Source organism: Eptesicus fuscus, chromosome 3 (assembly GCF_027574615.1).
Source record: "Eptesicus fuscus isolate TK198812 chromosome 3, DD_ASM_mEF_20220401, whole genome shotgun sequence".
NCBI lineage: Eukaryota > Metazoa > Chordata > Mammalia > Chiroptera > Vespertilionidae > Eptesicus > Eptesicus fuscus.
Window position 1 is genome coordinate 42754320 of NC_072475.1, and position 25094 is coordinate 42779413.

Below are 25094 nucleotides of genomic sequence, written 5' to 3' on the forward strand. Positions count from 1 at the left end.
TCGACTGCCTCCTGCACACCCCATACTGGGGATTGAGCCCACAACCCGGGCATGTGCCCTTGGCCAGAATCGAACCTTGGCCGAAGCCCTATCCACTGAGCCAAACTGGCTAGGGCAAATCCCAGATTTTTTGGTTGGGCAGTGTTTAATACAATACATGAAAAATATACTTTTATTGATTTCAGAGAGGAAGGGAGAAGGAGAGATAGAAACATCAATGATGAGAGAGAATATTGGTGGACTGCCTCCTGCACGTTCCCTACTGGGGATTGAGCCTGCAACTTGGGCATGTGCCCTTGGCTGCAATTGAACCTGGGACCCTTTAGTCCACAGGCCGATTATCCACTGAGCCAAACCAGCTAGGGCAGGTGAATATATCTTAGAATTGCAGTTTGATTCCTGGTTGGGGCGAGTGCCTGGATTTCGGGCTTGAGCATTTATGTTTCTATTTCCCTTTCTCTTCCTCTCTGAAATCAATATGTATATATATACATATGTGTGTGTATGATCTCTTTTAGGTAGAATCTTGTTCTGACTGGAGTTTGAGTGGATTCTAAGGTAGGAATGGATTGACATGTAGGTAGTAACTGATTTTTTAAATTGAATCTTTATTGTTGAAAGTATTACATATTCCCTTTTCCCCCCTTCTAGCATGCCCTTGCCCCAGGCCTTCACCATCCTGTTGTCTGTGTCCTTAGGTTATGCATACAAATTCTTTGGTTGATCACTTCCCACCCACCCTCCCTCTCCTGCCTTCCCTCTGAGATTCCACAGTCTGTTCTTTGTTGTTGTTAATCTTCACTTGAGGATATTTGTTGTTGATGTTAATCCTCACCCGAGGATATTTTTTCCATTGATTTTTTTTTTTAATAGAGAGAGTGGAAGGGAGGGGGAGAGACACAGAGAGAAACATCGATGTGAGAGAGAAGCATTGATCGGGTTGTCTCCCATATGTGCCCTGACCAAGAATCGAACCTGAAATCTTTTGGTGTATAGGATGACACTCCAACCAACTGAGCCACACCACCAGGGCTGATTTTCTTAGTTTGCTCAGGGAGAAAGAGAAATGAGAAGAGTAGAGTAGGGAGCCCTATGTGATTAAGTCACAGCACTTAAACCAATGAATACTCTAGATCTAGATTGACATTTTCATTTTCACTGTAGTTCCTTCTCTATGTATCTATTTTGCTCTCCCACCTTTGGAGCTTCAGTTCCTCATATACAATGGGAATGATAATACAATCCATTCTGTAGGAAATTGTGAGGATTGAGGTCACATAAGTCATACATATTAAGTGGCCAGTTCATCATTTGGTGCTGAGATATTTTTTCTTCTTAGATAATGTGTATACACAAGGAGAAGGGAGTGAACAAAAACCTATGCACTGTTTTAAGCACTTTTTAAAAAATATATTTTTAGTGATTTCAGAGAGGAAGGGAGAGGGAGAGAGAGATAGAAACATCAAAGAGAGAGAACCATTGATCAGCTGCCTCTTTGCATGCCCCACACTGGGGATTGAGCCCAACCCTGCCTGACCCAGAATCAAACCATGACCTCCTGGTTCATAGGTTGATGAACAACAACTGAGCCATGCAGACTGGGTTTAAGCATTTTCACATGAATTAACTCCTTTAATCCTCACAATCCACATTATCATTGTGAGATTAAAAGCACGGCAGTTAAAAGCTTAGACTTGATCCAGACTGCCTGGTTTCAAATCTTACCATTTTATAACTGTACTAGAGGCCTGGTGCATGAAATTCCTGCACGGGTAGCATCCCTAGGCCTGGCCAGGAATCAGGGCCAATTGGGGCCTTTGGGCTGCCCGACAGGGCCTGCCTTCATTTCGTGCTGCCCCCTGGTGGTCAATGCATGTCATAGCGAGTGATCGAACTCCCGGTCTCCTGGTTGAACTCCGAGGGGACAATTTGCATATTAGGCTTTTATATATATATAGAAGATTAAGTAGGTGTATTGCCAGGTATTAAGTAGGATAATTTGGATTAAAACCCAGGCTACCTACCTGACTCCTGGTATGTGGATTTGGCTTTAGTATGGTCCCTTCTGGGGTCTCAATTCTTTTGACTACTGGGCAGTCGTTTTGAGATTACTTCTTCCATCATTCTGAATTTTCCATGATTGATTTTTACTCTCTGACAGTGGCTGAACTTTGTGAAAGACACATCCCTTATACTAATTTCATAGTTAGAATGTTTCAATTCTTTTAGCATAGCACTCAGTTTATATATTTTTAAATTATTTAGATAGACTTTTTAGAGAGAGGAAGGGAGAGAGAGGAGAGAGAGCAAGACAGAGACACAGACATCGATTTGTTGTTCCCCCTATTTTCTCATTCATTGGTTGATTCTTTTTTGAAAATTTTTAAAATATTAATTTATCTTTATTTTCTAAAGTTTTTAAATGAACATACATTACTAATGTAAAAAACAGTTTCTAAAACATTGGTTGATTCTTCTATGTGCCCTGACCAGATCAAACCCACAACCTTGGTGTATCCAGACCACGCTCTAACCAACTGAGATACCTAGCCGGGGCATAACACTGTTTAATAGGTCTGTTAATGAACTAACCCACATCATTTCCAAAGGCTGTATAGTTCATATTTCTTTTTGTATTTTTATAGTATATTTTACATTCTATTTGTACCATGACTTACTTAGGCAATACTGAGTCTTTGATTTCAATATTCTCGACCCCTAGCTAGCACTTCACCTAGCACTTAGTGTGCACTCAGTAAACGCTGGCTCAAAGTATGAATGAACTAAAGGACTGCGGAACACAGCCTCAGAGTTGGAGGGTCTGTCTGGAGTTCTAAAGTTCGGGAGGGGACACGGGGGCGGGCCGTGGCTGTCACATGACGAGGCGGAGCAAATCCCATGTGCTCCGCGGCGCCGGGCGCGGCTCCGCCCTCCGCGCCGGTCACGTGGGGGCGCCGGCTGCGCCTGCGGAGAAGCGGTGGCCGCCGAGCGGGATCTGTGCGGGGAGCCGGAAATGGTTGTGGACTACGTCTGTGCGGCTGCGTGGGGCTCGGCCGCGCGGACTGAAGGAGACTGAAGGTAAAGCCGCCATGTCCGGGCCCGACCCGGCCCCCCCACCCCCTCCCCCCGCATCCGCCGCCATCCGGGCCGGGACCGGCCACCCTGTGCCGCCGCCCCGGCGCCCTGGCTCCGCGGCTCAAGCCCAGGCCCCCGCCCGCCAGGGCCCGATCCCCGGCCCACGTGTGCCCGGCCTGGCCCGGCCCGGCGGCTGGGTGGGGGTGGGGAAGCGCGGGGCCAGAATATGCGGTCCCTGCGGCCTGGGAGGGCGCCGGGTTCCCCGGCCACGAAGTCCCGCCGCGGTCTGACCCGAGGAGGCCCCGCCGGCGCAGGCACCGCGGCTCCCGGCCCGCCGCCCCCTCCCCCCTTTGCGGCCCGGCCGCCGGGAAGTGACACGTTGTTCTTTGGCACTGGTCGGCTCTGCGCAGGGAGGGCGCAGGGGAGGGAGGCGACGGCGGTGGGCAGGGAGGAGCCCCCGGCCCCGCCCGCCCGCCCTCCAGGCCGACCCTCGCTTGAAACCGGCTCCTCTTCGGCCGCCGCCCGCCTGGCCTTTTACTGCCCGACTCCCGCCCTTCCTGGCTTCCACTCCTGGGCGGCGGCAGGCTTCGCCTCGGGCCCCGCGCGGGTGCCCCCGTGGCCACCCGCGGCAGGCGTGCCTTGTGTGCCCCTGGGCCAGGCCCGGAACCCGGTGTCCCCAGGTGGGGGGTGGGGACACCACGGCCGAAGCTGCTAGCTCCGTGTATGATCCGGGAGCCTGGTGCCAGCGAGACCTGGAATTTCCGGTCTGGTTGGTCTTGGGCCCCGCGGAGCCAGGTTGATACCCCTCACCTCCCAACCCCAGGCCCTCGGATGCCCAGAACCTGTAGGCCGCACCGTGGACTTATTCTTAACCGAGGGGGTGAGTGAGGGTGCTGTTTCAGCAGGTCAGGGGGGTGGTTGGAGGTGATGCGGGTTGACAGCGTGTTGGTGGGGGCGTAAGCTGTATCTTGTCTGCTCCTTCACCCCCTCGGCGTCTCAGGGGCTCAGTGTGGGACCTAGCCCTTTTCTCACCCCTCCCCCACTCCATTTGCCTTAAGCTTGGGTCCCTTCCCCTTTCCGAGCTCCACTCTTTCCCAACAGGTGTTGGGGGGACCCTGATGTGGACCAAATGAAATGAACAAAGCTCCACAGCCCACAGGCCCCCCACCCGCCCCATCCCCTGGACTCCCACAGGTAATTAGGAAGGAATTAGCAGAGACTGGGGTGGGGGTGGGGGAGACCAGGCAGCCGGTCAGGAACAGGTTCCAACCCTCTGGATTTTCCCACCCCCATCTGTGTCAGGGCAAAGTGCAGTTTTCTGCTGCCAATTTGAGACAGGGCTCCTGGCTGTTCCAGGGGCTGTCATGGAGAGGGGGTATGTGGACTGCTGAGGCTCTTGCCCCAGATCTGCTCCCCTTACTTCACCAGCTTGGGTTTCTGCCCCACCCGGGTTTCCCCTCTTGCTGAACTCTGGTCTCCCCCTTCAGCCAGCGTTTCCCCCGGGGCAGACAGCACCGGTGGTGTTCAGTACGCCACAAGCGACACAAATGAACACGCCTTCTCAGCCCCGTCAGGTGAGGGGCTGTGGGGATGGGAATAGGGGGCTTGGGTGGGAGCTATGGAAAGCTTTAAGCCAGCTTGGGCCTGGATGGAAACTATGGAGGCCCTGTACCTGCCCCAATTTCCTGACAGTTGCTCTGTGTTCTTTCATGCGACTCTGCACTTTGCACTGTTGATTACTTACGGCCCTTTGGGGAGTATGTAGTTGGTGGGGGTGACATTACTAGGGGTCCTGGTGCCATGAGAATTGGGGGCAGTACTTTGGGCCCTGCTGCCAACTCCTTTCCTATTTCCTCCTTTTACTGGGAGGCTGCCATTGCTCCATCCCCCTTCCCTTCTTTCTCTCTGGACTGTGGCAAGATAAACACTCCAGCTGCTGCTTGCCTTTCTCTGTTCCCTAAATTCTTCCTCACTAAGTGGGAGGATTCTTGTCCTACTTCCTCCCCCACCTCCCCCCATCACCTTGGGGATAATGCTCTTCTTTCCTGTCCCCATGTGCTCTCAGGGAGGATTCAGGTCTCTGCAGGTAATACCCCTTTGCTAATTCTGGACCTTCTCCTGGTCTCACCCTTATCCTCTGTCCTAGTCCAGGGCTAGACCTAGGGACTGGAGGCTTCAGGGTGGGGACTTATTTGCTGTCTAAGTTTTCAGTCTGCGACTGACTGATGCATGTTAGGGGCTAAATCTTGCACTGTGTACCTGGCAACTGGGCGACCTTTGCATGTTAGTTAGTTCCTCAGTACTTTAGGGTGGAGCAGTGCATGCTGGGAGTATGTTGTCCAAAAAGGCTTTAGTTAGGCATAATGCATCTGGGTGCTAGGAAGCCTCTTCAGAAGGGTAGCCTGGTGGAGGTGACATGAGTATGCATGGCAGTGAGGGAGTGAATACACAGGGTGCGAAGTGTGTACCTCAGTGTAGAGGGCATGTGTAGGTACAAGAGGCCACTTAACCATCATTTGGTGAAGTGGGCCTTGGAAGGATTGGGCCCCATGCTCCATAGCTCTAGTACTTCTCTCCAGACTAGAGACATTGCAGGAGTGGCCCTTCCCAATGTCAACTGCCTTCCTCCCTCTTGACAGCACTTCTACCCTAGCCGGGCCCAGCCCCCGAGCAGTGCAGCTTCCCGAGTGCAGAGTGCAGCCCCCGCCCGCCCTGGCCCAGCTGCCCATGTCTACCCTGCTGGATCCCAAGTAATGATGATCCCTTCCCAGATCTCCTACCCAGCCTCCCAGGGGGCCTACTACATCCCTGGACAGGTGAGGCTGGAGGCTGGGGGCTGGAAGCCACAGAATCTTGTACTCCAACCCTCATCTCCCCAATCCTGACCCTCCAATCCCATCTCTTCTCCATAGGGTAGGACTTCTTTCTGGTCACTGCCCAGAGTTGGCTTGTCCTATCTTTTTTTTAATGGCTTGTCCTATCTTGCCCTACATTCTCTTTGTAGTCTGATATGATACTCAGCTTCCTCAACTCCTTCTCTCCCCCTCCTCCTCTCCCTTCCCCCTCACCAGGGGCGTTCCACATATGTTGTTCCGACACAGCAGTATCCTGTGCAGCCTGGAGCCCCAAGTTTCTATCCGGGTGCAAGCCCTACAGAGTTTGGGACCTATGGTAAGCAGGGGAGGGGGGATCAGGTGAGAGTTGAGTACAAGGGACATCTAAACTCACTAATTCCTAAAACCCTTTCTAGGCTTGTCTCTTGGTCTAGAAATGATAGGGTTAATAGGTTGTAGGGATATGTGTGGGTGGTGGGGAATTTTATCCTATTTCTGAGAGTTGGAGTCCTCCCCACCTCAAGGAATATTGGATCAGGCACCAGTTTGAGGGCCTGTAAGTAAACATTTCCTGTGATACTCATTCCATGGTTTCGGGACCCGTGGATTTGGGAGGTTTTTGTAGCTGTTTTTCATTTATATTCTCAGAGAGGATTAGTCTGTTCTTTATGGTAGTGGTTTCCAGAGTTTTTTGATCATCTATCACGAAAAATTTTGATTAGGTACCTCTAATACGTGTTATGTTTTTTTTTTTATATAAATTTGCATAATTTAAACAAATAATACTTAGGTTGCTTGTGAAAAACAAGTGGAGAATATGGATGAGATTAAAGAATGTATCCCACTTTGGAGACCATTGCTTTAAGGAATTAATTTTTCCTCATCCTGGGCCTGGTTCATAATTTTACTTTTTATTTACTTGCTCCTGAGCAAAGGGCTGGAGACTGGAACTGGACTCATGTTGAGTGGATAGGGTTGGCAAATCTCTTTTTCTCATTCCCAGCCAAAGACCTGATTCTGTTTCAGGTTAAGTAGTTGCTGCTCCCTCAGAGTATATGTGTACGTGGTGCCTGGGGTGGGGTACATACAGCATGTTATCAGGTGGAAGAGGAACAGACAGAATTCTGGTGGCTGGTGTGTGATGGGGAACGAGTCCCTGCCTATAAGGGGTGTGTGTGCCAGTGTCAGGAATTCTTGTAAACGCAGCTCAGACTGGTTCCCCAGCTTTGATAGACACCTAATTCCCTTGGGGAGGAGGGTGGGGCAGGGCAAGGGGCCGGCTGTGGGTGATGAGAAGTTCTGGGGTTGGGAGGTACTCAAGCAGGCATTTGTATATGGTTGTGCCCTGACGCTGCCACCATTCTTCCTTTCCGTGTGTCGTCTCCCCCCTCCCCCGCCAAGCTGGCACCTACTACCCAGCCCAGGGTGTGCAGCAGTTTCCCACTGGTGTGGCCCCCGCCCCGGTTTTGATGAACCAGCCACCCCAGATTGCTCCCAAGAGGGAGCGGAAAACGGTGAGTAGCAACAGGGGCTCTAGGACATGTTGGAAAGGGAGAATCAAGGTCAGGCGCGTTGTGGGTCAGGGAGCAGGAAGTTGAGGAAGGAGATCTTCAGTTGAAATGGGCAAAGAATGGGGATCTGTGAAGTGCCCCTGTTTTTTTGTGTGGTGCTAAGATTACTTTAGAAGAAGCTCATGGGAAGACTAAAGTGGCTGGTGGGGAAATTCCTGAGAGACCTGGGTTCTGGGGTCCAAAAGATCCATGTTTGGTTTTAGGTTTCTGGTGGCTTGCTTTAGAAATGGTTAGTTTTCTATGGCCCCACCCCCACCCCCTAGTCCTGGAAGCTCTTGAGGCCTCCGCCTCTGCTCAATCCTCAAGCCCTGGGCGTGGTGCCCAGAATAGGGTGCCAGGGCTGGGGAAGCCGCTGAGTCACCCTGGCTCCACCCACTGGATCTGGGCCCTGCCCCCAGAGATCAGGCCGACTAGCCACAAGTGAGCCGAATGGGTCCTAGATGGGGGTCCTGGGCCCCAGGGTGTGCAACCACTGCCTTGGGGACTGTTGGGGCAGGGATGAGGGAGGGAGGGGCATTGTGATGTACAGGGCTGCTCTGTGAGGTCAAGGGTCTCAGGGGTGGGGACCAGGCCAGGGACTACAAGAGCAGCCGGATGGGTTGACAGTAGAACTCATAGGGTTTCCGGCACCCGCCCACCTGTTCCCAGTGGGAGGGTGGAGGGTTGGCCTGGAGTCTTAGGTGTGGGGCAGGGTGGAGAGGTGGGCTCCTCCTGCGTTCCACTCATCCTGTAGCTTTTTTTCCTCAGATCCGAATTCGAGATCCAAACCAAGGAGGGAAGGATATCACAGAGGAAATTATGTCTGGGGCCCGAACTGCCTCCACACCCACTCCTCCCCAGGTATTGTCTGCTAAGTAAGACCATGGTTGGGATGGCTATTCTGCCCTGGACTCCCAAGTCCGGTGGTCTTTTCCTTCAACTAAGGGATTTATTTCCCTGCTTCCTGGATTCTAGGCAGAGCTAAAGTAGAAATGGCTCTAGTAAAGAGGGTTGTGGGACTCTTCAAGGCAAAGTTGGTAACACTTTGTGTCCTGCAGACGGGAGTCGGCCTGGAGCCTCAAGCTAATGGGGAGACTCCCCAGGTTGCTGTTGTTGTCCGGCCAGGTGTGTAAGCATGTGGAGCAGAGCTTTTACGGGGAAAAGGAGTGTGACAGTTTAAAATGCCAAGGAGGTGTAAGAAATAAAACAAAATGCCAAGGAGTTGGGGTGGTGCCTTGAACCAGGTGCCAGAGAAGAATGACTTAAGTTTTCAGGTAGTGGATTTTGAGTGTGGGTTGGGTTTTGGGTGAAAAGGGAAAAGGCTTAGGTGGGAGAAGATTGGGGGAAGGGAACATTAGGTTGGGAATGCCTTGGCTGGGAGGCGGAGGTGGAGGAACAACAGAGAAAGACTTGCCTTTAATTACTCATTCTTCCTGTGGTGCAGATGACCGGTCACAGGGAGCAATCATTGGGGGCCGGCCGGGGCTGCCTGGCACAGAGCATAGCCCTTCAGAATCGCAGCCTTCGTCACCTTCTCCGACCCCATCACCACCCCCAATCTTGGAACCAGGATCTGAGCCTAATCTTGCAGTCCTCTCTATTCCTGGGGACACTATGACAACGGGGATAATACAAATGTCTGTAGAAGAATCAACCCCCATGCCCCGTGAAACTGGGGAGCCATTTTGTGTCTCTCCAGAACCCACTCCCCTCGCTGAACCCATACTGGAAGTAGAAGTGACACTTAGCAAACCAATTCCGGAATCTGAGTTCTCTTCCAGTCCTCTCCAGGTTTCCATCCCCCTGGCATCTCCCAAGGTGGAAATTCTTCCTGAGCCTAATGGCACGGTCCCATCCGAGGATCTAGAACCAGAGCTAGAGTCCTCAAACCCAGAACTTGCCCCTTTCCTTCCTCCCGCTTGTCCCTCTGAATCCCCCACGCCTATTGCTCCAACTGCCCAACCTGAGGAACTGCTCAATGGAGCCCCCTCACCACCAGCTGTGGACGTGAGCCCAGTCAGTGAGCCAAAGGAGCAGGCCAAGGAGGGTACAGCACCAGTGCTTCCCCGCACCATCCTCTCTGCCACTCCAGCTGTGGCTCCTCCGGTGACTTCCCCTGCTCCAGAGGAGGAAATGGAGGAGGAGGAGGAGGAGGAGGAGGAAGAAGGAGGAGAAGCTGAGAGTGAGAAGGGAGGAGAGGAACTGCTTCCACCAGAGAGTACTCCTGTTCCAGCCCACGTGTCCCAGAATTTGGAGGCAGCAGCAGCCAACCAAGGTAAGATGTAGCTGGAGGGTGTGGTTCTTTCTATTTATTGATCTCCCATTTGTGCTATTATGTCTGGGTCAGAAGCTCTGTGATGGAAACTAAGAACTAGATTAAGGAATTTTAAGAGAGGATGTGATGGAAAGAGGAAATGTTACATAGTGACTGCTTTTTCCCCTGAGGGGTTAGGGGCACTTCTTAAGTTATTCCCATTCCTTTTTTCCTCCCCTGTCCTAAATATAGTGGCAGTATCTGTGCCAAAGAGGAGACGGAAAATTAAGGAGCTCAATAAGAAGGAAGCTGTAGGAGACCTTCTAGATGCCTTCAAGGAGGTAAGGAAGCAGATAGTAGCAGAGGGCAGAGTTTGGGTATGGAATGGTGGCTGAATTGCAACCAAACGAAATGTCCCCACGGCTGCAGGCGAACCCAGGAGTACCGGAGGTGGAAAGTCAGCCTTCTGTAGGCAACAACCCCTGTCCAGAGCCTGAGAGCAGCAGTGTGCTCACACGACCTGAGGAACCAGATGAGACCTGGGACTCAAAGGAAGACAAAATCCACAATGCTGAGAATATCCAACCTGGGGAACAGAAGTATGAATATAAGTCAGGTATGTTGAAGGAAGGGTTGAGAGGGCTGAGTACTCTTTATCAGGACCCCAGGAGGCAGTATGGTTGGTTCATCTGTCTTCCTTACAGATCAGTGGAAGCCTCTAAACCTTGAGGAGAAAAAGCGTTATGACCGTGAGTTCCTGCTTGGCTTTCAGTTCATCTTTGCCAGTATGCAGAAGCCGGAGGGACTGCCTCATATCAGTGATGTGGTATTGGATAAGGTTGGTGGGCTTGAGGGGAAGCTAAGTTTGTACTGACTGACTGGCTGGCTGGATGGGGAGGAGCCCGAGGTCCGGAAAGAGCAGTCAGTGGTCCTAGCCTGTTTCTGATACCTTCTCTGTTCTTTTCACAGGCCAATAAAACACCACTGCGGCCACTGGATCCTGCTAGACTTCAAGGCATAAATTGTGGCCCAGACTTTACTCCATCCTTTGCCAACCTTGGCCGACCAACCCTCAGCAATCGTGGGCCCCCAAGGGGTGGGCCAGGTGGGGAGCTGCCCCGAGGGCCGGTGAGTGGGACTGGCTAGCGGGATAGATGGGCAAGGGGAGAGGGATGTGTGGCCCTCTGTATCTCATTGGGGAATTAGAAGTTTTCCCTGAAGATGTGTGGTAGTCGTGTCAGGTTGTGCTGACTACTGCATCTTCTCTTGTCCTTACCCCTTGCTTAGCAGGCTGGTCTGGGACCCCGGCGATCTCAGCAGGGCCCCCGAAAGGAGCCACGCAAGATCATTGCTACAGTATTAATGACTGAAGATATAAAACTGAACAAAGCAGAGAAGGCCTGGAAACCCAGCAGCAAGCGGACAGCAGCTGATAAGGACCGAGGGGAAGAGGATGCTGATGGCAGCAAAACCCAGGTACCGGCAAGTCCTTTGTTTAGTCTCTGTTCTTTCTCTTCAGAGTTTGCTGAGCCAACTTTGCCTATTTTGCTTCTGTCCATCCTATCCCTAGCCTCTTCCATTCTCATACCCTTTTCCATCCCTCCCAGTGGCCCCTGTTCTGAGAACCTCACTGGATCCTATTCCCTCTCCCCACCAGGACCTGTTCCGCAGGGTGCGCTCCATTCTGAATAAGCTGACACCCCAGATGTTCCAGCAGTTGATGAAGCAGGTGACGCAGCTGGCCATCGACACCGAGGAACGCCTGAAAGGGGTCATTGACCTCATTTTTGAGAAGGCCATTTCAGAGCCCAACTTCTCTGTGGCCTATGCCAACATGTGTCGCTGCCTCATGGCGGTTAGTTTCCACTATTTTCTAAATCTTGGGGTCTGGCCTCCCATTTCTTGAGTCCAGCTTCTTGGTTCTCCTCCAGTCTGTGCTGTTGATGGCAGCTAAGAGGAGGCAGAGCCGGAGCTAAAGGTCTTCCTGGCTTTTAGGTAAAGACTGTGGGGGTCTTCCCTGCCCTGGACTAATCTGAATGTGACCATCTCTTTGACACACAGCTGAAAGTGCCCACTACAGAAAAGCCGACAGTGACTGTAAACTTTCGAAAACTGTTGTTGAATCGATGTCAGAAGGAGTTTGAAAAAGACAAAGATGATGATGAAGTTTTTGAGAAGAAGCAAAAAGAGATGGATGAAGCTGCTACGGTGAGAGAAAACTAACCAATTCCACTGCTTATCCAGAAGCTAGCTGTAGAATTGGGGGTGAGGGTAGTGGTATGGGGGTTTCTCTGCCTGAGGACATGAGTGCTTGTTGCTGGGTATAGAAATCTAGATGTTGGAGGAGAGGGTTTTAGCCCTGTGGCTGGGTATCTTTTTGATGTGTTTCCTGTCTCACGACTGCCAGGCAGAGGAACGGGGACGCCTGAAGGAAGAGCTGGAAGAGGCTCGAGATATAGCCCGGCGGCGCTCTTTAGGGAATATCAAGTTTATTGGGGAGTTGTTCAAGCTGAAGATGTTAACAGAGGCAATAATGCACGACTGTGTAGTTAAACTGCTTAAGAACCACGATGAAGAGTCCCTTGAATGCCTTTGCCGTCTGCTCACTACCATTGGCAAAGACCTAGACTTTGAAAAAGCCAAGGTAGGGGTCCTGGGATGTGGAAGGGGACAAGCTGAAGTACGTGGGGCCTACTGTCCACGGGTAAACTCCCTGTTGGGCTGTCATGTCTGGGCCACTGAACCACAGTGATGGAGCTGAGGGCCTGCAGCTGGAGGTGAAGAATTAGAAGTTCCTGGCCTGACCTCTTTGCTGCTTCTCCCTAGCCCCGAATGGATCAGTATTTCAACCAGATGGAAAAAATCATCAAGGAAAAGAAGACTTCATCCCGAATCCGCTTTATGCTGCAAGACGTGCTGGATCTGCGACGGGTGTGTGTCCTTGCCTTCCCACTACTAATCTGCTGCCTCTGACCCTATAGCCCCCAGTTGTGCCTCCTTTGTCTGGCCTCTCTGATGTAATTATCTTGTGGTTGGCTTCATGTCCCCACAGAGCAATTGGGTGCCACGCCGAGGGGATCAGGGTCCCAAGACCATTGACCAGATCCATAAGGAGGCGGAGATGGAGGAACATCGGGAGCACATAAAAGTGCAGCAGCTAATGGCCAAGGGCAGCGATAAGCGTCGGGGTGGCCCTCCAGGCCCACCTATCAGTGAGTTTGAGGCTACATTTGAGGAGGGGCAACATGAGGGGTTGTGCTTTCCACTGATGACTTCTTGTTAGTGCCACGTGTCTGGGCCACTGATACCCCATGATGGAACTGAGGATCTGAGGAAGCGAGGCTGGGGTCAGCCCAAGTGGACAGGGCGTTAGGCTTTACTCACTGTTTCAGTATGCTCTCCTTTTTGTCCCAGGCCGTGGCCTTCCACTTGTAGATGATGGTGGTGGCTGGAACACAGTCCCCATCAGTAAGGGCAGCCGCCCTATTGACACCTCACGACTCACCAAGATCACGAAGGTAGGTGTGTGTATGTTGGAGGGGGTAATGTTTGTAATAGGAGGATACTGAGGGATCAGAGTAGGCATTAAACACCATTTGGGTCTCCTGCCCTCATTCTCTGAGGTTGGGAAAGTGACAGCTAAAATTACTAGAGACAGGACTGCCAACCCTAAGACGTGTGATCACATTGGTCTGGGCCACTCTGTGGTCAGCACACTGACAAACACACCAAATTAGGTAGGTCCATTCCCTGTTCTGTACATCCCCCAGGTTAAAAATGGTTTTTACTGGTAGGAAAAAGTAAATGTTATTATGTGATGTGAAATTATGTAAAATTTACATTTCATTGTTCTTAGTTTTATTGGAACTCAACCACACTCATTCCCATTATCCTCTGTGAGTGCTCTTGTGTGACAGCGGCATTGTTGAGTAGTTGAATAGAGACTGTGTGGCTGCAAAGCCTCAAATATTTACTATTTGGCCCTTTACAGGAAAAGCTTCCCTGGCCCTGGTCTGGGCTGTTGGTGGCTGTGTGGCTGGGGGCTTTGGCCAGGTCAGACCCATGACTCTTCACCCCCTTTCCTTCCTCAGCCTGGCTCCATCGATTCTAACAACCAGCTCTTTGCACCTGGAGGGCGATTGAGCTGGGGCAAGGGCAGCAGTGGAGGCTCAGGAGCCAAGCCCTCTGACGCAGGTAGGGAGGCCACTGTAAAGAGCTGGGTGATTAGTCATGAGCTCTCTTGGGTAGAGCATTGTCTGCATGGGAAGCTTGTCTCCTTGCCTCTCTGTGGGGCTTTCAGTACAGAGTGGTTAGGTAATGCAGGAGCCGTGTACCACTTGGTGGGACTAGGGACTGAAATGCTTTAGTGTTGGGGCTAGGACCAAGTGTCCCAAACTGGCAAGTAGGTGATAGGATGTAAGAAAATGTATTTTAATTTTCATTTACTGCCTCCCCAGCATCAGAAGCTGCTCGTCCAGCTACTAGTACCTTGAATCGCTTCTCAGCCCTTCAACAAGCAGCACCTACTGAAAGCACAGAAAACAGACGTGTGGCCCAGAGGTGAAGTTTCCTAGGTCTCTGTTTTTCACACACATGGAGGATACCATGATTGGGTTTGGGTTGTTGCCATAGGATTCCTCACACACAACTGTAATGCTGAGCATGGGGCATTTTCCTGATGCCAAGAACAAGGCCTGATGGTTGCTCAGCATGTTGGGTAAAGGAGCGAATGCCTGGGCAGTACAGGTGAGAGACCGTGTGCTTGTCTTTCTTCCAGGAGTAGCTTGAGCCGAGAACGAGGTGAGAAAGCTGGGGACCGGGGAGATCGCTTAGAGCGGAGTGAGCGGGGAGGTGATCGTGGGGACCGGCTAGATCGCTCTCGGACACCTGGCACCAAGCGGAGCTTCAGCAAGGAAGTGGAGGAACGGAGTAGAGAGCGGCCTTCCCAGCCTGAGGGGCTGCGCAAGGCAGCTAGCCTCTCGGAAGAACGGGACCGCGGGCGGGATGCTGGTAAGGGGTTGAGAGAGGAAGGGGAGGAATGGTGTGGGCTAGTTTGGGACTAGTCAGTCCCTAGATAGTCTTCAGAGCTGCAGTTTGCTGGAAAGACTGGAACTGAAGAGTCTCTGATCTGTTTTGTACCCCCTCAGGGAAGCGAGAAGCCACCTTGCCTCCTGTGAGTCCCCCTAAGGCTGCACTATCAGAAGAGGAGCTAGAGAAGAAATCCAAGGCCATCATTGAGGAATACCTCCATCTCAATGACATGAAGGTTGGTAGTGGGAGGGATCTGAGTGATGGTAGAGTGGGCAGAGACCGTGCTGCCTGGTATACATTGTAGGGTCTGGACCAGATTCTGACTGCTCTCTTCCTCCTGTACCCTGTGCCCCCTGCAGGAGGCAGTGCAGTGTGTGCAGGAGCTGGCCTCACCCTCCCTGCTTTTCATCTTTGTGCGGCATGGCATCGAGTCCACGCTGGAGCGCAGTGCCATTGCTCGTGAACATATGGGACGGCTGCTGCACCAGCTGCTCTGTGCTGGGCACCTCTCCACTGCTCAGTACTATCAAGGGTATGACCGACTTCTTTGACCCTCCCACTTTTACAAAACCACAAATTTCCTTCCTTTTTAGGACCTGTGGAACCTTGAGGAAGAATGTAGGTTCCTCAACCACCCTGGTCAACATTATTTTTGTCAGGGGTAGGGGGTTGAGCCATCTAAGGACAAGAAGGTGTCCTTAGCTTGAGATAATTGCCCCATGTTTATGAAATATTCCTGATGGGCTCCATGTTTAATTCTTTAGTCATGCCTTGTTACCCCAAAAGGAGGGTGGACACCTGGCTCCTCTTTCCTAGAATGCCCTAACTTTGAATTCCCTTTTCAGGCTGTTTGAAATCCTAGAATTGGCTGAAGATATGGAAATTGACATCCCCCATGTGTGGCTCTACCTAGCAGAACTGGTAACGCCAATTCTGCAGGACGGTGGAGTACCCATGGGGGAGCTATTCAGGTGAGCTCCCTTAGCTGGAATTCAGGAGAGGTAGAAAGGGGGGGTGAGGACGGAGGGGTGTTTGGCTAAGATGCCTGGGTTTAGGGAGGGGTGGGGTAGTATGTTGAGGGCTTAACAAAAACAACTGAATTTTCTTATAGGGAGATTACAAAACCTTTGAGGCCCCTGGGCAAAGCTGCTTCCCTGTTGCTGGAGATCCTGGGGCTCCTATGCAAAAGCATGGTGAGTGAGAGCCTTTCAGGGATGATGTGTTCAGGATTTCTTCCCACTGTGCTGTTTGGGCTATTTGGGGTGACACTGAAGCCTCTCCTGGTCCTTTGGTGGGATGGGGTTAATGGGGATGGATGGTAATGCTGTGTTAGTATCTGAGAGAGGCTGGTACTCCCTCAGACCAGTTCCTCTTAGAGTTCTGGCCAAGTCTGAAGAATGAGAATCTAAGACCCTAGACCAGTGGTCGGCAAACTCATTAGTCATCAGAGCCAAATATCAACAGTACAACGATTGAAATTTCTTTTGAGAGCTAAATTTTTTAAACTTAAACTTGTTCTAACGCCACTTCTTCAAAATAGACTCGCCCAGGCTGTGGTATTTTGTGGAAGAGCCACCCTCAAGGGGCCAAAGAGCTGCATATGGCTCGTGAGCCGCAGCCGACCACGGTCCTAGACCCTTGTTTGATTGTTTCATTCGTTCTTTTATTTATTCATTCATTTCGTTTTTTATAAATAATGTTGAAAGTATTATATATGTCCTTTTTTCCCCCATTGCCCTCTCCCCATTCATTCATTTTTTTAAAACTAGTGTTTAAAGAAACACAAAAACATTTACTACATAGTAAGCATTGATAATACAGCAATGAATAAAAACAAGTTGGAAGAGGAGAAAAAAGACGACTTAACAAAAACAACAGTGTGAAGTAAAGCATAAAATAAAGTGGTTGAAATTGAGTGTTTTAAGCACTGTGAAGTTGCAAATGAGTGTCTGTTTGATAATCATGACAGTATGCTTTCTGGAAAAGCTGCCTGGTGTGAAAGTTAATTGTTGACTAGCAGGTAGAAAGGTGGGAAGATAGGAAAGGCAAGCTGGGTGTGGTGTTTAGTGGTAGTGAGAAGTTGGAAAGTGCAGTTTCAGAAGAGTTCAGCTACCTGGAACCTGGAGGAATGAGACTTGGAATTGAAAGGAATTGTTCTTTCAGCATACATAATTATGTACCAGGATAATTTATGTTTAAAAAAAGAAAAAGCATGTTGAACTGCTTCTGTATTTTCATTGAATCTAAGGTGCCATAGATTATAGGATGTATTTATGCTCTGCTAAGAAAAAAAAAAAAGACTTATGGTCGTATTTTTAAATGTAATATACTTCCCTAGCTGGTTTGGCTCAGTGGATAGAGCATTGACCTGCGGACTGAAGGGTCCTAGGTTCGATTCCGGACAAGGGCACATTTTTGGGTTGTGGGCTGGATCCCCCAGTGCAGGAGGCAGCCGACCAATGATTTTCATTATTGATTTTTCTATTTATCTCTTCCTCTCCCTTCCTCTCTGAAATCATAAAAATCTTTTAAAAAAATAATAAAGTAACCATTAATAAATGTAATATACTGAGACAACTCCATTTCAGTGGTGTTAAAATCCATGGGCATCTTTAAAATCTATGAACTGCTAGTATAATCTTGTTAAGAGTTGATGTCATCATTTTGAATACCTGTGATTACGAAAGTAATCCCTTCAGAATCTCTTGCTTTTTATAGGATACTAGTGGCTGAGTACATGAAATTCGTGCGGGGCCGGGGGGAAGGCGGGGGGCGGGGGTGGTCCGTCCCTCAGCCCGGCCTGCACCCTCTCCAATCTGGGACTCCTCAGGGTATGTCCGACTGCCGGTTTAGGCCCGATCCCACAGTCGGACATCCCTCTCGCAATCCAGGACCGCTGGCTCCTAACCGCTCACCTGCCTGCTGGCCTGCTCGCCCCAACTGCCACCCCCCATCAGCCTTCCTGCCCCCCTTCCCCCCCCCCCCCGCCAACCTGTTTGCCCCCCACTGCCCCCCCTGCCGGCCTGCTCGCCCCCAACTGGCCTCCCCTCCCCCCCCTCCACCGGCCTGATCACCCCCAACTGTCCTCCCCTCCTGGCCTGATCTCCCCTAACCACCTCTGCCTCGGCCCTGCCTCCATGGCTTTGTCTGGGGTCTAATTAGCATATTACCCTTTTATTAGTATAGATGTGCTCTCAGACTGCTGTTTATGAGAGGATTCTGATTTGTGTTGTGGGTGGAGGGGTGTATATGCTTCTAAAATTTTCTGGACTTGGGAACCAATGAATGTACTTGTTAGCTGTCCTTTCCCATCAGCATTTGTTACTTGGAGTAAGGAAAAACGAAGCTATTTTAGAAAAAAAAAAGTGTGTAGGAGTGTGTAAGGCTAGGATGAGGTATCTATTTGGATTTGGCTGTTTACCTTTTGTGACCCAGTAATTCTTGGATAATCCTGTGAAAGGTAATTGACATCTTTCCTGGAGCCTCTTAGGCCATTCCCCCCAACCCGCAGTGTCATAGTGGATGAGTGCCTTGTGTCTGTGCTTGATGTCTATGCCTGGTACTAGACTGTAAACCTGGAGGTCCTGTGCCTATTTTGTACCTCTGTAGCAGTGGTTCCCAACCTTTTTTATGGCCATGCCCTACCTAAGCATCTCTCAAATCCTGATGCACCCCCCCCACCGACATATAATTCTTATTTAAAAAGTGAACTCCTGCCGAGACCGGTTTGGCTCGGTGGATGGAGCGTCAGCCTGTGGACTGAAGGGTCCCAGGTTCGATTCCGGTCAAGGGCATGTACCTTGGTTGCGGGCACATCCCCAGTGGTGGGTGTGCGGGAGGCAGCTGATCAATGTTTCTGACTCTCTATCCTTCTCTCTTCCTCTCTGTGAGAAATCAATAAAATATATATTAAAAAAAAAAAAAGTGAACTCATATTCATGTGGAGGAAGCCTAAAAGGCCATTAACTTGGTCTAAACAAGATTCCAAAGAACATGGCATCCATGAAAGAGAAAAATAAAAGAATGAAAGGACAGTTGAAGTACTGAGGAAGAAATAACTAAGAAATTGTTTTTAAAAAAATGATAATATGAAGTGATATGAAAATATAGCAAATAAAGTTTCAAAACATAATAGAGGACTGAAATGCATAAATATATCACAGTGTATGTTTATATACTATATATGAGGCTCCTAGAACCATAAGAAATGCAAAAAATAACTCATTCTTGAATTCCCCCCTTAACAATCAAATTTCTCCCCTGTGGAGCATGTGCCCCACGTTGGGAACCACTGGTCTAGAGCATCCTGAGCTCTAACTGGCACCTAGTGGCCTTTCAGTAAATATTTGATAGATGCCATTTGTGGTGCTGTTAGATTCTTGGAGAGAGAAAGGGATGCTGAGTTGGTCTTGTGTTTTCCAGGGTCCCAAAAAGGTGGGGGCACTATGGCGAGAAGCTGGACTCAGCTGGAAAGAATTCCTACTGGAAGGCCAGGATGTTGCTGCCTTTGTTGCTGAACAGGTTTGTTGCTGGAGCTCCATTTGGGGCTGGCCAGTCTTCCGTCATCTCACTCACGTGGTACACTTACCTCTTGACTATGGGCTTTTTTGGTTGCAGAAGGTGGAATATACCCTGGGAGAGGAGTCAGAAGCCCCTGGCCAGAGGTTGCTCTCCTCTGAGGAGCTGAGCAGGCAGCTGGAGAAGCTGCTCAAGGAGGACAGTAGTAACCAGCAGGTGTTTGACTGGATAGAGGTACGTTTCTTTTGATATCGGGAGAGCAGGATAAAGGAGAAGTTGTTCTGGTGTGATGATGGGGGCAAAATTTAGAATTTATGGGTCATATGTTTTTCTTTTTCCTGAATAGGCCAACCTGACTGAGCAGCAGGTAGCATCCAACACATTAGTTCGAGCCCTCATGAAAACTGTCTGCTATTCCGCAATTATCTGTAAGAGGAGCCAGGAAGATGGTGGGACAAGGGTGTGGGCCCAACAGACGGAGGGAGGGAGGTTTTGGTCTTTGCCTCCTAGTTCTGAACCAGAATGAGGGTGCATTATCCCACTTATCTCTGTCTTTCTTCCCATAGTTGAGACTACCCTCCGAGTGGATGTTGCAGTCCTGAAAGCACGAGCGAAACTGCTACAGAAATACCTATGTGATGAGCAGAAGGAGCTGCAGGCACTCTATGCCCTCCAGGCCCTTGTAGTGACCTTAGAACAGCCCCCCAGTAAGAGCCAGGCTGGAGGGTTGGGGGTGGGGTGGAAGAACCGCCAGAAAGCGGGGACAGTCATGGAAAGGTGGGTGGTCATTGGAGAGCAAAATGCTCTGCTGGTTGATTACTTCCCTCTATAGTGTTTGTTTCCTTGTCTACAAATGGGAGGAGTTAGACTCAGTCTTGAAGGTGTGACTACCTGTTTTGTGCTTAGCCAGCTATTAGGTGTCAGGAATGCAGAGCTGATAAATGATGGCTCCCTCTGCCAGGCACAGGGCTGAGATACATTTCTTGCCTCATTTTATCTCACAACTTCTTTAGAATAGATGGTGTTGTCTTCTTCCATTTTGGGAGACTGAGGGTTAGGTTAACATGCCTGAAGTTATGCATTCCGTAAATAGGTAGGTGCTGGGGCCCTGGGCTGTTAGCAGTAAATCAAGCACAGTTCCCATGCTGTCCTGGAATCCGCAACAGAGTGAGGAGTGTTGGGAGATGGATCCTGCGGGGTGCTCTTGGGGGAGTACACTTAGTCTAAGGCAAGCGTGTCAAAATCTTGGCCAGAGGGCTGAGATTTTGACATGCTTGGTCTAAGGGATAATGAGTGGGAATTGACAAATGGGAGCTAAATAACAAGTGGGAGGGGGAGACTTGGAAAAAGGAACTGTGTAGAAGGCCATGAAGTAGGAAGAACTGGACAGAAGGTAAAAGAACTTGAAGGAAGACCATTTGGGAGGGAGCACAGAAACCAGTCATGTGAGGCAAAATGGGGGCGAGAGATGGACATGGGCTGGTCACGCAGGGCTATGTACCCAGGGGTTGAGTTCTGGGCTTTAGCCTAAGGACAAGAAGACGCCTTTGTGGGCCTTTAAGCAAAATTAAAATATTCTAATTCAGTCTTTAGATCTGGCTATTAGGGGAAGAGTATGGTTTGGAATAGGGGTGAGTGTGAATGCAGTAGGATCAGCTAATCCAGGAATGTGTTGGTAGTGGCTCAGTCTGGCTGTGGGGATGGGAGAGGTGTGGGCAGATTCCAAGACATACACTGACCTGGGAGAGGGCGATGAGAGTCATAAGCCTCCCGCGATGTTTTTTAGTATTTAGTAGGTGAGGTGATAGTGTGGTACCATCCATTGAGTGGTAGGGAACACTGGATCAAGTTGAGTCTGGCCATTTTGAGTTTGTGGTCTGTGGGTGGGGGTGATCAGAGATTTTGGTAGATAGCTGGATATCTGAATTCATTTGGAGAGGAAGAGATCAGGACCAGAGGTCTACCTGTGAGTTGCTAGCACAGGGCAACAACACATGCAAGTCACAAGTAAAAAACAACAAAAAATTACGGGATTGCCTGAGGGAGAGTGATGAGGGCCTGAGATAGTACCTTCAGGTGAAGGATCAAACAGATATCAAGGAGGACAGGACCCTATGAATGAAGGACTAATTTTAGGAGCGGGAAGTGGTCAGTAATGCTAGATACTGCTTGAGAACTCCATGAGAGATGACCTGAAAATTAAGGGCTTCTGCAGCATAAAAACATGGAGGCCATCCCAGCAGAATCATTATTTGGTGGAGTAGGGTGCAGGATCTTAATTGGAAAGGACTGAATAGTATTTGAGAAAAGAAAACAGCAAATGTAAACAAAAATCTTTGAATTCAATCTCTGTCAAAATACGAAAATACTTTGGGTATGACATAGTGGTTGTAAAGGAGGCCTTTTGTGTTGAGATCAGAGAAACTTAGGCTTGAAAATACAGGGCAGATTGTGTGTATAGGGTCCCCAGGGTGGGTGTGCAAAGGATTTGGAGCACAAGTTTGGGACAAAAATGTACTGCTGCCATTGCTGTGGGATGGGGATGGGAGGCTGCCCACCAGCAAGCAGTTGTAGATTTGAGGGTGTGCATACCCCTAAGAGTATCCTGGATTGCAGCTTCTTAGGCAGCTCAGTCAGCTTTTCACAAATGAACTGGGCTCTAGATTCTATGGTTTATTCATTTCCCTCTGCTTTTTTTAAAAAAATTATTGATTCTTTAGAGAGAGAAAGAGGAAAACATCAATTTGTTCCTCTTATTTATGGATTGATTGATTCTTTTATGTGCTCTGACTGGGGATCGAACCCTCAATCTTGGTGTATCAGGATGACACCAACTGAGCTACCTGGTCAGGGCTATATTAATTTATTTTATGTATATATATATATGTATATATATGTTTTTATTGATTTCAGAGAGGAAGTTGGGGGGGAGAGACATCGATGATGAGAATCATTGATTGGCTGCCTCCTACATGCCCCCTACTGGGGATCGAGCCTGCAACCTGGGCATGTGCCCTTGACTGGAATTGAACATGGGACCCTTCAGTCCTTAGGCCAACACTCTATCCACTGAGCCAAACAGGCCAGGGCTTAATTTCTTTATTCAGAAGAACTATGTTCACTACTTTTAGGAATATAAAGTTTGCTTTGGAAATACCGGCAGTGCAGTGTGGGGAAGGAAGTAGGTTGTGTTCAGGGTTATAGGACAAGTGCTTGGGAAGGCTAGGGGTGAGGGAGAAAGAGGGTTAGAGAAGGGGGTGCTTGAGTTGAGCCTAAAGGAATTCACTAGGAAGGTGACAAGAGAAAGGATGTTCCTGGCAAAAGATGTAGCACATATAAATATGTCAAGGCCAGAGAGGGTATGTATGTTCAGGAGGTGGAAAGTAAGAGGAAATTGGAATCAAGTTTGTCAGGATCTGTAATAGGGGCCAGTAGATGTTTAGGTTATACCCTTGAATTGTGAGTGATACATCTGGGATTGTGATTGCAAATTCAGGAGTACCAATTTTACATAGTCTTCCCTGTTAATTATATTAAGAGTGAGGAAATTTGAAGCTGCTGAGGTGAGTGAAGCTAGGCAAGTTTTGTAAGGTTTGGCTAAGTGACTCATTCCTGCGCAGTCACCAGTCTCTTTAGATCATGAGGTTAGCGTCCCGTCAAAGACCTAGTCACTCTGAGATGGTCAAAGATACAGATGTCTGGACAGTTGGTCAAGGGCCTTGTTTTAACATTGGAGCTTGGGAGGGATTCCTGTGGGTGGGATGGGGTGGCTGTGGGCAGCACACCTCTTACATCTGTCCTACCTTGCAGACCTGCTTGGGATGTTCTTTGATGCGTTGTACGATGAGGATGTGCTGAAGGAAGACGCCTTCTACAGCTGGGAGAGTAGCAAGGACCCCGCTGAGCAGCAGGGCAAGGGCGTGGCCCTTAAATCTGTCACAGGCTTCTTCAAGTGGCTTCGTGAGGGGGAGGAGGAATCCGACCACAACTGAGGGCCGGTGGGGTCCCATGGACACTCGGATGGCCCAGCCAGCCGCCCGGACTGCAGGGGGGTCAGCAGCAGCGGCGGTGGCAGTGGGTGCCTGTAGTGCGATGTGTCTGAGCTAATAAAGTGGCTGAAGAGGCAGGATGGCGTGGGGCTGCCTGGGGCCCCCCTCCAGGATGCTGCCAGGTGTCCCTCTCCTCCCCCTGGGACACAGAGATATATTATATATAAAGTCTTGAAATTTGGTGTGTCTTGGGGGGGCACCACTGCTTGCCCCTGGGGTCCTTTTTTTATTTTCTGAAAATCACTCTTGGGACTGCCGTCCTCGCTGCTGGGGGCATATGCCCCAGCCCCTGCACCACCCCTGCTGCTGCCTGGGCAGGGGGAAGGGGGGGCACGGTGCCTGTAATTATTAAACATGAATTCAATTAAGCTCACTGCCTCTGCTTTATGGCCTCCCTCGGAGAAGGGGTATGGATCGGCGGGCAGCCTCCTTTCCAGAGCTGGCACTACAGCAGCTTCCTAGAACTTGGCACCCCTCTTACCTCTTCCCCTGTCCATGATTGTGGGAGCTGGGAGTCACTTTCTTGGAGGGTGGCCCTTGAAGTGGACGTGGTGGGGTTCCCTGTTAGGAGGGCAGAGGGAGACTGAATAGCTGGGGTATTTAGTAGAATACACTTGGCTGGTTTCACTTTCCTAGCAGAATGTGCACAAACCCCTGTTGAGAGTTTCAGGCTGTTTATAGCCGGCGAGTCCTTTCTGGTTATAAGGGCTCATCAATAAAATGAGGCGGTTGGATGCAGTGAGGTCCTATGGCCCCATACATGCTACTGGCAGCCTGGTCCAATGAATTCTCGCCAAGACAACAAGACACGTCGACTCCCCTCCCCTGCGCCATCTGCCTTAAGGGGTCCTTCCATGGTTGGGCCTGGGAGCAGAGGACAAGCTTTTTCCATACCCCTGCCCTGCGTGGCCCTGACGCCGGCTCGGCCCCGCCCGCCTGCTCACTTTAGGTGGTGACGCGATGGCCACGCCCCCGCGTTGACGTCAGCGGACCGGTTCCCTCTCCCGGGAGCGGTGGCGGATGCGCGGTTCCCACCCCCCTCCCCTGACGGGTTTTCCCCTCCCTGGTGGCGGCCGCGGCCCGACCCTCTGCAAGCCGATGGCCCGGGTCCCGAGCGCGGGCTAGCGTGCCTGGGTTCCCGGCCATGGGCTGTATCGGCCCTCGGAGCCCAGCGGGTCAGGGTAAGAGGCAGAGGCCGGGCACTGGTTGGGGAGTCCGGTTGCGGTGAGCGGGTGGGTCGGGGCCTTGAGGAAGGGGCCAGCGTCGGGAGAGGGAGGAGCCTGCACCAGGGAGGCGGGCCAGGCTAGAGGAGGGAGCGGAGCAGGCCTGAGCGGGGAGAGGGCTGAATCAACTTGGGTTCGGTCCCTTGGCCTGCCTGCTTCTGGGCTCTGCAGGGTAGACTTGTGTCTTTCCGCCCGGATTCCCACCGCTGAGGGTGGCAGGAGGCGCATGGCCTGGGGAGGGGTTAGTAAATCCTCTCCAGCCCATGGAGACTGTCCTTGTCCACCCACATATACTCATCACCACCACCACCACCCCTTCCCACACCTCTCTTCTTGCTGTCCTGGGAATGGCCCTATCCTGGGAACCTACCTCTCTTATCTGAGCCCCAATCTCCTTAAGCCTGCAAACGCTGGCCAAGTACCCTACCAGGGAATTTTTAATTAAACCTTTACTCCCCACTTCAGGGTCAGATGGTTGATGAACGGGACTGAGACCCAACTTGGGGCACCTGTGTGCACCTGATCACCTCTCACCTCTTATAACTCTTTTAGTTCCCTTC

The 25094-nt window shown here is 50.5% G+C and overlaps 1 protein-coding gene and 2 non-coding genes across 7 annotated transcripts; all 3 read left to right on the plus strand.

Annotated features, from left to right (window-relative positions):
• Window positions 1-2982: 2982 nt before the first annotated feature.
• On the plus strand, window positions 2983-23679 carry EIF4G1 (eukaryotic translation initiation factor 4 gamma 1). 5 transcript variants are annotated; one of them, XM_028133949.2, is made up of 33 exons: window positions 2983-3078; window positions 3899-3955; window positions 4177-4269; window positions 4563-4649; window positions 5715-5891; window positions 6147-6246; window positions 7311-7423; window positions 8228-8320; window positions 8518-8584; window positions 8904-9734; window positions 9966-10054; window positions 10143-10329; window positions 10418-10551; window positions 10683-10841; window positions 11001-11189; window positions 11371-11568; window positions 11775-11921; window positions 12121-12357; window positions 12540-12644; window positions 12766-12925; window positions 13128-13231; window positions 13805-13907; window positions 14171-14273; window positions 14491-14723; window positions 14861-14979; window positions 15104-15276; window positions 15590-15715; window positions 15856-15937; window positions 19167-19265; window positions 19362-19496; window positions 19609-19690; window positions 19829-19969; window positions 23073-23679. In XM_028133949.2, the coding sequence occupies exons 3-33, from the start codon at window positions 4210-4212 to the stop codon at window positions 23252-23254; spliced, it is 4815 nt and encodes a 1604-aa protein (XP_027989750.2). In that variant the 5' UTR covers window positions 2983-3078; window positions 3899-3955; window positions 4177-4209; the 3' UTR covers window positions 23255-23679. The 5 variants fall into 5 exon arrangements, with proteins under 5 accessions (XP_027989750.2, XP_008155755.2, XP_054569774.1 ...); XM_008157533.3 differs by having other exon boundaries at window positions 11004-11189; XM_054713799.1 differs by having other exon boundaries at window positions 2984-3078; window positions 6180-6246.
• Window positions 12410-12490, plus strand: LOC114228368 (small nucleolar RNA SNORD66). The gene has a single exon (XR_003614514.1). It is a non-coding gene; the product is annotated as a small nucleolar RNA SNORD66 (small nucleolar RNA).
• LOC114228367 (small nucleolar RNA SNORD66) lies at window positions 12974-13049 on the plus strand. The gene has a single exon (XR_003614513.1). It is a non-coding gene; the product is annotated as a small nucleolar RNA SNORD66 (small nucleolar RNA).
• Window positions 23680-25094: the final 1415 nt, after the last annotated feature.

Bases quoted from the DNA above. Each gene is read 5' to 3' on its own strand.
- EIF4G1 (XM_028133949.2), top strand. From the start codon at position 4,210: ATGAACAAAGCTCCACAGCCCACAGGCCCCCCACCCGCCCCATCCCCT. The intron at 10,055-10,142 runs GTAAGGAAGCAG...CCACGGCTGCAG, and splicing joins TTCTAGATGCCTTCAAGGAG to GCGAACCCAGGAGTACCGGA. The intron at 15,716-15,855 runs GTGAGCTCCCTT...ATTTTCTTATAG, and splicing joins CCCATGGGGGAGCTATTCAG to GGAGATTACAAAACCTTTGA.